Source organism: Aplysia californica, unplaced genomic scaffold, assembly GCF_000002075.1.
Source record: "Aplysia californica isolate F4 #8 unplaced genomic scaffold, AplCal3.0 scaffold00950, whole genome shotgun sequence".
Lineage (NCBI taxonomy): Eukaryota > Metazoa > Mollusca > Gastropoda > Aplysiida > Aplysiidae > Aplysia > Aplysia californica.
The window spans coordinates 186,590-197,871 of record NW_004798220.1 but is presented as its reverse complement, the minus strand read 5'-3'; the positions used below and the strand labels follow the sequence as shown (position 1 = coordinate 197,871).

Sequence of the window (11,282 nt, the reverse complement as noted above, 5' to 3'; positions counted from 1 at the left end):
CACTTCCTCCCAAGCATTTTAAAACATAATGGCATTGTGTAAGACTGCCACCTGTCTAATGTGGCGCCACGAAAGGCAGGATCACTGCCAACAGATTATCATATAACCAAAGGATCGGACTATGGTCGGACCACTGCTATCTTTGTCCCCGGATATGAGAGCTTCAGTCTGGGTCTTCAAGCAAAGTCGGGCGCAGGGCTGAAAGATCAGTGCAATGGTCAGGGTAACAACAGCACTGAATTCATGCCATCTTGGCTGCTGCAGGATGGTCAAAAGAGACCACTTTTACTCTATTCTATAAAAAACAAGTTGAAGAAAATTTTGGAGAGAAACTGATCCAGACTTATTTTACCTCCAAATGTCCATAATGATTTATTCTCCATGTAACCCTTCGTGTGTAAATATTATGAGCTGTTAATCCCACATTCTGTGCCTTTATGGTTTTTCTGATTTTATAAACATATTATATTGTGATCAAAATCCACAGCTTTGTTGATCCATTTGAACATACATGTATTATCTTCTAATTGCTTTGTGTATGAAGTCTTACGCCTGAATGATATTCAGTGAGAGCTAAGTGAAGCAGTCTCAGTTGAGCTCTGAAATCCCATATAACCACGGAGGGCCTGACCGGCAGTTGAGTTAAAATTGTAGAAACAATCGAGACTTACCTGTAAGTTGATGATTGTTTCTGATTTTGACGATCTGTCGTCAGGAACGGAGTGGTAATATGCCCTCCCTTAATCCCTCCCGATGTGTATGACATACAGTGCTCAATTAATTGCTGTTGCTATGATGATACTATAAATTGTGCATGCCAAAGTTGTACTACATTATGGGCATGCTCACATCAACTGTGACTGGCTGAAGAGTGACTGGATCGGTTAGCGCGCATCCCATATTACCACTCCGTTCCTGACGACAGATCGTCAAAATCAGAAACAATCATCAACTTACAGGTAAGTCTCGATTGTTTCTACAATTCACAGTTCGATGTGATCCTAGACGCTCAGTATAAGAACGTCTATGTGATCCCGTCTCAAGCGGCCTTTCAGAAGTGAGTGCGATGTTTGAGGAAAACGAACGCGGCGACGAATTCACACCTCAGTGCGATCCCTTCGAATGGTTGTTTGGGGGGAGGGAAAAGGGGGGGGGGGGGGGCAAAAACAATTTAAGGGGGTGGGGAGAGACATTATTGTTCCCACTCATCGAGATTTTCCTGCCTTGCCCACTCTCACTCTCAGGAGTGATGTAAGAAGTTTAGTTGGAGAGATCAGATCAAGGAAACTCCTTGGCTCAGATGCGAGTGCGATGCGACGTTGGGGGGAAAACCGGCGCGTCGGTCACTTCACACCTCGTGATCCCGCGTGTGGGCCAAATATTGTACCGTTTCATCGAGTTTTACAACAATTTTATTTGATCTCATTCACCAGAGTGGCTGATCTTTGACACGAAGGACAGTTCAATGATCTCAACTTTTCTCTTTCACTCTTGGTTGATCGGCTGTGTCCACCCGGGGTTTTGTTCCATAGATTAAAATCTGAAATGCGGGATCTTAGCCGAATGTAGACATTTTAGAGTGAATCTGATCGGGATCTTAGAAGTGACTTTTGTATACATGTAATAAAATGTTTTCTTAAAAAAAAACCAGCAGGATTTAAAGCGAATTACCGGCATCGTAAGCGGTGGGGGTCTAGTCTTTGGCGGAGACTAGATTTACTGTACTTGTATAGTTGTAGTACATGTACTAGTATCTCCTCTCTATTTAAGGTTACTTCATCACCTGTTGCTTGTAAAATGTTTGTGATTTTCTTTTGGCATACTTGTTTGTATTCTCTTTAGGTCCTGTGTTCAATCCTTTGATCCATCCCTATTCTTCTATCCTTCTGTCTCATTTCTGCGCATTTTCTTCACAGTTTTGTTCAATTATCGTATTTAATTTCAGGCCTATTAAAAAAAAAAAGTATGGCGTGTGTTCTCGTTTATGAAGCTTGATCACTCCTCATGTCCAGACTTTCTATCTGTATTATCTTCTCCTGTGTGTTTTTCTTCCTCCTTTTAACTATTTTTATTTGCTTTTGATTAAAATTTTGTTAATGCTTCTTTTTTATTTACGATGTTGTGTCGTGTTTCAATGGAAATTCAATCCAGAACCCTGAATTTATTTTTCAGATTCAGTTGGAATATTTCTTTGTTTAGTTCGAGTTTCTGCTGTATATTTCTATATTCAGATGTTTGTGTTGCTTTATTATTGAGTCTCATAAGCTTAATTCTGTTTATTTTTCTTGTGGCTCCAATATAATATTAATTAATATGGATGCTGTCAATATATCGGACTGATGTAGATATAATCTCGCGCCACAATCTTTTGCGGATATCATTGTTCGAGACGAGGATGGCGTCTATTTGTAGATGATTTTGTATCCTTTGTTAGGACATTTCTTTGTCCAATATCTGTTACTGGCATAAAAAAGTATTTGTATGCTGTGTCTGTTTTTTTTTTCCTTCAAAATTTATCAGCATCGTTCCTCCGTCAATTTCTGAGCCCATCATGTCGTTTGGTCAAAGATTCTCTACTAGGCCTACCTCTACACGATCTTTGGTTTGGTTCCATTCCAGACTTTTTTCCCCTTTCCCTCTTTCTGTCCAATTTTTGCTTTGAAGTTTGAAGACAAGGCCACAATTACGGACTTGATGGGTTGAGGTGGGTTGCTCTTTTCTGACTGTCGTGAAACTTTTCGATTATCTTCATGATCATAGTCATAGTCTGTTTTTAATTTTTGGTTCATGAGACATGAGACCCTACTTGAATCGCAGACGAGTAGGCTACGTTTAGAGTTTAGATTCTAGACTAGGCTATAACCTACTATTCTGGTCTAGGCTATAGATTCTAGATCTTGGCCTATCATATAGAGTCTAAATTTTAATCTAGATCTAGCCTAGGCCAAGGTCGTGACTTCTTGTGTATTGTGTAACTTGACCTGGTATGGAATTATTCTTTCTGTAGATCTAAATCTAGTCTAGATTAGATCCATGTGTCTCAACTTTTCCAATGAAGTCTTAAAATGTCCTATGTATTAGAAAAGTCAATTAAATCTGTTGCTTGGGGGCATCTCTTTGTTAAGCCGCATAACATTTTTAATAACAATGTACGAATAGGCTATTCAAGGCCGAGGCGACATGATTTCACCGTCCGGTTTCTCCGGAGTCTTACGGTTTTCATCACCTCTGATCTGCAGTCTGCAGTTGCCGTAAATAGCCGTGATACAAACATGGCTGAGGGAGACTCGAAGAGTGTCAAAACATAACAAGGTTTTCTAACTTCAGGTGTGGATCCTTTTAGATTGCTTTCTATTTTATCAATGATGCGATGTGTTTATCATGAATAAAACAGCTTGAGAGTCCCAAATCGTTCACTGCACCTTGTTTAGAGGAATCTTGCGTGTATTTGGCAAGACAACTTGATTTTGATTTTGATGATCTGCTGGCCGCAGTCTGCAGTGCTGCTGCTGCGAAGGCTGCCTGTGTCTGCGTACCGTAGGCCTTAGACTTAGTCTTGCCTGTAAGAGTAGGCCTATTTTCTTCGCCTAGATTCTAGATCTACACACTGACACTGAGTAGGCCTATTACTTTGGGCACTGGTTAAGATTTGCCGTCTCGCCGCCATGTTGGTTTGTTTACATCAGCAACTCAAATGCAACACAGGTTTAGATTCTTCTAACACTAACAGCAAGAATCCAAGGTGCTTTTTCGGTAGTTCCCAGCCCCCTTATTTGAGCCTAGATCTACATCGACATCTGTACGTTTGATGCGCGGCGAGCTAAGACATCAAACCTAACAACTGCAAAACATCAAATTATTATGGTAAAATTTAGGGGGGCAGAAGGCCACCTCTATTCTCACCCGGGATGAGAATAGTGCAGGCGAGTCTTTTGGCTATTCTCACCCGGTGCGCGTTCACCGTAATAGCCTAGATCTAGGCCAACAAATTTTGCGTTCACCCTAAACCACAGAATTCTACACTGTGATAACAGAAAAATTGTAGAATTCTGTGCTATGAACAAACGTTCCATTACAACTGTACCTGTAGCCTACTAAAATCGTACAATTTTGTCAGTGGGCAGTGGAGAGAGAGAGTGAGAGAGAGAAAGAGAGAGAACAAAACAAAATGGCGACCCGCGTAGTTCGGCTCGATTCGAAAAGTTAAATAGCCGTAGCATCTTTGTAGACAACCAAATTAATTTACTTTTTTGTGTTTTAACATCATTTTTTAACTTTGTTTTGGTCAATTTGATCGTCCACACCGATAGACAGTATTCAGAAAGAGACAGAGAGAGAGAGAAGAGGGGAGGAGTAGATCTTGCGAGAACTTCCGGGCGGGTGAGAATAGCCACTTTCGGGGCAGAAACCCCTCACCATATTTTTATTAGGTCCCCTGAAACTGAAACCCCTCTACTCTTGAGGCCAAAACTGGCGAATAACAATTGCGGGGTGGGAACTACCGAAAAAACGCCGAATCCAACAGCAACTGATTGCCGCCCCGAAAGTGCGCGCTAAAACTTAGTTTGCCAGACGGAATGAGGATTTTGTAAGATCCACCAAAGTTAAATCCCCTACCCACCCTCAACCCCCACCTCTCGCTCACCTCGCCTCGCGGCTGGCTTGCGTTGTGCGCGAAGTCGCCCGTGGAACTACCTTTTGTCCGCTCGTAGAGAACTATGAGTGCGCAGTTAGGCTAGGCGTGCGTAGTAATCACGGGCCGAGACGGGTGGTCCGGTAAAGTACAATCCAGCCGAGGATTTTAATTAAAATTAAAAAGGTATAGATCTTATGTCTATAAAATCAAAACTCTAACCTATCATACCAAGAGGTCATCAGGTTGCTGTCAATGTAAACAAACCAACATGGCGGCGGGACAACAAATCTCAACCAGTTCAGTGCCTTACTTTGATTTCACAGTACATAACACTTCACCCATTTCGGCCGGATTTAACTTTGGTGGACCCACCGTGTTTACATGGCCTATTAACTCTTGTCCTGCGTTTGTGCCGAGATGTGAATCTTATGAGCAACCAACTACTTCGGACGTTCCGGACGAGTCGCGGGGGTCACTCAGCGTGTACTGTTGGTGTACGCACTCAGCGTGTACTGTTGGTGTACACACTCAGCGTGTACTGTTGGTGTACAACGAGCGGTCCTGGAAACGTGTGTTTTCGCTATGAATACCGTGGGAGTGTGTTAATCGATGATGAAAATGATGCTCTATCTTTTTTATAATTATAGCTTTCTATTTATATAAAGTGTTACGAACACATGAATAACCCCCTCTCATAAGCTGAAACACATTATGAGTAGTTACACCTATTCGAATTATAACCTTTTTAGATCTCAAGATTGTTGTGTTATGAATGATCTGGGGTTCGAAAGGGGATAATATTGGTCAATTTCCGAATGTTTGCCCTCAAGTTGTTCTTTTTACCTGCTCAATGGTATTCAAAACTATCAAACAAGCACATTCTTTATTAGGTAGTCAACTCTATAATTTCGTACAAAATCAAGCTCATTTGAAAGATTTTGTATAGAAAAATGGAAGTCTTATTTCCTGACTATCCTTTCGAGCTCCTCATGTCTAAGTGGGTCAATTTGTTCTAACTTCCTTGGACGAACATCTAGAGCTACCAACTTGGTGTGTTTTGAATGAGACGTATGCCTCAGTGACAAACCAACACAGGTGGTTCTAGAAGTAGGCAACAAATGCACACAAACTCAAGCAGACTGACGCTCACACATTTGAGCTGCGTATGCGGGTCTGATGCGGGACCCGAACGGAATGGAGATGATGCTCGGCGTGCGTGCGCTGAGCCAGGAGCCGGACTGACATGGGACTGGAACGAAGGCGGGGTGCCGAAATGGGCTTATTGGGGGACATAAACCCGGCCCCTGCAGGACGAGGGTTAATGCACACTGGATCTAGATCTAGCCATAACAGCAGTGGGGGGTTTTGCTGTTAGTGGGGGGGTTTCAGGGGGTGGCGGGAGGAGCTTGCCCCTCTGGCAACAATAATAATTTTAAAAACTCACACATAAATGCAAAACAATAACATGGTAAGGCATTGCACGGAGAGACTAAAAAAAGTAGTTCCGGCTTAGTTCGGTATTGGGTCCACCAAAGTTCAATCATCTTGATAGGCCTATCTACACTTTGAATATTTTTAGAATTTCATGAAGGCTAATATTGACAAGAGCGAAGTCCGTTAGTGTAAGTTTAGTGTAGCAGAGTGTAGTGTAGTGTGTATAGATTATAATAGATAGATCACAGTGGCTACGTTTACAGCGCCGTGAACGTAGTTGGCAGGCTACGTTCACAGTGCCCTAAATGCAGTTTGCAGGCGCTGTTGAGGCTACGTTCACGGCACTAAAACTTCGTTTAGGGGGAGTGTCCACTGCCGGTTTAAGTCAGCCGGTTTTAGTCAGTGACGACAGTGACGTATATTTAATATTTTGGCCAGCTTCAAGTGATCCATCCCATGAGATACCCCCCGGGGCAGTGCCACTGACTGAAGTGTCTTTAGGCCATTCCCAAAGGGGGGACATTTCTCGTTCAAGCATAGTAGAATTGTAAATGGGCTGACTAATGTCACGCTCATAACTGTGCCAGTTCTACAACAGGGAACTGCTGCTTTTTCTTTCCTGATCCTTACTATTGTCATTTTCTTCTACTTCTTCTGAATGTTTGTCACTCTCTTGTGACCTGCTATTTTGGGGTGCCTTGATAGTCGAAGCAGACCTTGTGCTGTTGAAGCTAGAGAGGTAAGCAGGGTACGTCTGATTCCCTGTAAAGACTTCGATGTTGACACCCACCCCTTGGCGCTCATTTGACCTTATGCAGTTGCGAGCGCCATAAAACCCTCTACTATAAAAAAACCCATCCCATGAGATGAAGGAAAGCGAAGCACCCTTGCAGAATTAAAGTTGGGATATGCTGTATGGAAAAATTGGATACGGTACATGGGGAAAAAAGAGGTGAGAGATGGGAAACAGAAGATGCGATTTGGAAGATGGGACTGGTCATAAAATGTGTACAATAATGACTGTATTGCACCGGGTCAGCCTGGGAACCTACGCAGAGAGAAAATATCGGGAATCAATTATTCTTATTATATAATACAAACACCCTCTCTCTTTCTTTTTCTGTCTGTCTCTCTCCTTTCTCTTTCCTTCTCTCTTTCTCTCCCCCACTTCTCTCTCTATTTTTCTCTGTCTCTGTCTGTCTCTCCATCCCTCTTTCTCTCTCCCCCCCCCTTCTTTCTCTTTCTCTCCCCCCCCCCTTCTTTCTCTGTCTTTCGTCCTCTCTCTCTACCTCTCTCTCTCTGTGTTTCCCCTTTCTCTCCTCACATTCTCTCCCTCATCTCTCCCCTCTTTATCCTCCCCCTCTCTCTAACTGCCTTTCTCTCCCTTCCCCCTCTCTCTTTCTCTCTCTCTCTCTCTCTCCTTCTCTCTCTCTCTCTCTCTCTCTCTCTCTCTCTCACACACACACACACACACACACACACACACACACACACACACACACACACACACACACACTCTGCCCGCAGACAAAATTGCGCGCTTTCAACTCAAGAGAGGGCTAGAACATTTGTTTTCACTCGTATATCACGGGTCGTCACGCGCTAATACAAGGTAGCGCCCAGGTTTCACAGGGACGTGAGATAGGGCAATTGAAACATCTTGGTAGGCGTATACATTTTTGTCATCATATGTATCCTAATGCGTTTTTGCGTAATTGAGAGTTCTTCGTTTTCCCTTACACTTGCGAGCTCTGAGCCAGAGCTCAGTGTAAGTGAAAACGATGAATGGTCAATCGGTCAAGGATCACTGCTTCGTTTTCCTTCCTCTCATGGGATGGAACGCTTGAAGCAGGCCAAAATATTAAATACGTCACTGTCGTCACTGACTAAAACCAGCTTACTTAAACCTGCAGTGGACGCTCTGTCTAAACGAAGCTTGAATGCCGTGAACGTAGCCTCAACAGCGCCTGCAAATTGCATTCAGGGCTCCGTGAATGTAGCCTGCCAACTACGTTCAGGGCGCTGTGAATGTACCCTGCAGACTAGGTTCACGGCGTCGTGAACGTAGCCACTGCGTAAATAGATTATAGTCTAGTGTATGTTAGCCACGTTTTGTCGATTTACGCGATCGGAGAATGGCGCAACGCATTTTGTGGATCCATTTTTGTGGATCCATAGAATGTGCAACAATCGATGGAGAATTAGACAGCAAATCGACATATGTGCATCATTTGTATCATTTCTAGATCTGAAATTTTAGACTTAAATTATAATGCAATGCAGTATTTAGTGCAGGACAAGCAGTAGTAATTTTGTCATCATTGAATCCTAAGATCAAATTCAAAGATTTGTTTCGTGATTTTCATGCAAACATTATTTTTAGATGAACATTACGGCTTTGACTTTTGCTCTGAGTATCTATATATACCTGTCACGACGCGGTGGAATTAGGCGCTCGTCAATTTTTGGGCATGTGGAGTTATTTGGTATCATCTTAACTCATTCGCTACGCCGAGCCGTGGGGGCCTGATTTCACCACAATGCCTCACATGTTCTATGCTGTAGAGTAGAAGTAGAGTAGATCAGATTGATAAATAAATGCTGCTCTGGACTTGTGACTCATCAGTAGTGTAGATTGTTGCCGTATCTGGGGAGTCTGGTGTCAACAGTCAACACAGTCCAGTCCTTCAAAGTGTGAAATTTGCAAAAGTGCAAGTTCAGCTTTGTATTGTATTATTTTTTCACTTTTTCATGATATGTTATAAATGTCATTTCAGATCAAACACAATGCAATGGATATGGATGTTTTGTTGATTCAAGCTGAACTTGTACTGCCTTCTGATCACCCAAGATTGGGTAGTGTTTAAAAAAACTCAGTCTGCAAAACAACAACGTGGTGGAGGACAATGTATTGGGACTGGGCTTCTCTCCAAGAGGAGATTCAGTGTGACCGTGGCAACCAATCAGTGCTCCATAAGTTCCCTGCCAGTGTGGGTCGGGAAGTGGCCTGTCATGTGGTCAAGCACATCGCACAAAGTCTCAGTATTGCCTCTGGCACAGATGAGCCGAGCAGTCTGCAGGATGAGAAAGATGTCAACTGGACAATGGAGGTGCTCAGAAACTTTTTTTGATGCTTAAAATCAGTGGTTATGGTTATCCACATTATTATTTTTATATTATTATTATTTTTACTACTCTATTTTTATTACAATGGTATTCACTTAACAGCAACTCAGAGAGCAACCTCTGCCTAACAGCAATCTTAAGCTTGAGTTAATTAATTTTTGTTTGGTGTAGTTTTAAATAAACTCCCTTTAAAAACGTGAACAAGCTTCGTTGCAACAAATTGACAAGATCTAGATTGTCTGAGTAAATAAAAATTAAATTGAGTAAATTAAAAAAAAATGATTTGGAAAGTAGGAACAATGAAAAAAGGCGGATAATTTTAGTGTGTTTGCATTCCTCTTCTATTAATCCTCACAAGACCTCTGGCTAAAGATAGATTGCACAATGTATAGGGGTTCAGTTTACACCATCTCACCAAGAGTGACCTTTTTCGGTCTCCTTGCCTCTGCACTTAACAATACTACCCTGAAATCGAGCATCGGCTCACTTTTAAGCTGATGCTACCTCTGTTTTGTCATTTTCAATATGTAATAACGGAATCCTGCAATTAGGACTCAGGAATGTGCATGCAGTGAAGAAGTACACTTGCGTGCTTGTATATCAGATGGGGTTTGGTGGGTGGGAGGGAGATCACACCCAAGAACCTCCTTAAAAATTCAGTTAGCAGCAACCTCCACCCAACAGCAACTAAGAGTTACTTTGCTTCTTGAGGGGGTTGCAGTTAAAGGTGGACTGTATTAAATTTTTATTATTATTGTTATTTTTATTATTACTATTATTTTTTAAATTTTTATTATTGTTATTGTTGTTGTTTTGTTGTTGTTATTATTTTTGTTGTTGTTGTTAAAGAGACTTGTTCTCCTGGCAGCTTCATAAGAAAGATAGCATGGGTGGTTGGCGGGTGCTCTGGTGTGGTTTGCTTCTTCTTTCCTATCGAACATCTATTGTCTTTATCTCCTCTCCTTTTTTGTGTTTGTTACTCTCTTGTAACACCTCTAATCTTCGGCACTTATATGACCTTTTTGTGTTGCAAGCGCCGTAAAACTCTTACGAAAACTAAAGAGAAAGATTGCGATGATAAATGTGACTGACGCATTCTGTAAATGAATGCTTCTTCTGTTTTTGTGCAGGTATTGTGTTTCGGTCTGGGTCTTCCGTTGACGGAACATGAGACCATTAACAACTGTGTCAAGGTCTATGTGGAGTGGCTGACAGCACTGGTCAGTCCCAAGCCTTGTGTCCCCAGACCAATTGTGGAGGACCCAAACCCTTTTGCTCAAGTCATGCTGCACCATTTGCTCAACTTATTCACACCGCGGCCAGATTCAGGTTTGGCAGGGGCAGTAATCTTTATGATTTTGTATCTGTATTTATAATTTTTTAAAAGTTTGCATCACTTTTTAATCTGTTGTCCCATGCGCTCATACGACTTAATGTAGTTGTGAGTGCTGTTAAACTCTTACCGAACATTAGACTGGTATATTGGTTTTGTGGGTGGTTGGCAGGTGCCCTGGTGTGGTTTGCTTCTTCTTTCATCAAACATCTAACGTCCTTATCTCCCCTTCTTCTTTTTTATGTTTGTTACTCTTTGTCACACCTCTTATCTTCTGGCGCTCATATGACCTTATGCAGTTGTGAGCACAGTAAAACCTCTACTAAAACTATACTAAACTAAATATCAGTTTCCTCTATGAAAAAGTGGTCAGTTCAAGAATGGGAGACAGGAACAAAGTTTGTGAGTCATTGTACTTACATTTGTTTGGAATTTTAGAGCTCTCTCAGAGTATTCTTTTCATTTCTTGAGCAAAACCCCATCTGCCAATGTTCCATTGTTCCACCATCATCATCATCATCATCATCATCATCATCATCATCATCATCATCATCATCACCATCATCATCATCATCGAGTCTTGTGTCTGGTTATGGTTCTCCACAAATGAGTTGTTGTTCAGTTGTGTTGTTAGTTGCCTAAGTGTTCAAGCTATGAATCTTGTGCGTTGATGTCCTCGGCTTTTCTTCCCTTCGATTTTTCTTTACATATATATTTAATGGTTGTTGTTTTTTGTTTTGTTATTTTATGTGG

The 11,282-nt window shown here is 41.9% G+C and overlaps 1 protein-coding gene across 5 annotated transcripts in view; it reads left to right on the top strand.

Moving 5' to 3' along the window:
• Positions 1-3,003: 3,003 nt before the first annotated feature.
• LOC101846926 (ral GTPase-activating protein subunit beta) overlaps positions 3,004-11,282 on the top strand; it is a 62,012-nt gene continuing 53,733 nt past the window's right edge. For 3 of the 5 annotated variants that reach the window (XM_013089439.2, XM_005110826.3, XM_013089436.2), the window contains exons 1-3: positions 3,005-3,327; positions 8,848-9,180; positions 10,327-10,525. In XM_013089439.2, the coding sequence (XP_012944893.1) occupies positions 8,977-9,180; positions 10,327-10,525 (403 nt within the window). In that variant the 5' untranslated portion in view covers positions 3,005-3,327; positions 8,848-8,976. Of the gene's footprint in view, positions 3,328-8,847; positions 9,181-10,326; positions 10,526-11,282 lie in introns of all 5 variants that reach the window. The other 2 variants (XM_005110827.3, XM_013089438.2) reach the window with 1 other exon arrangement.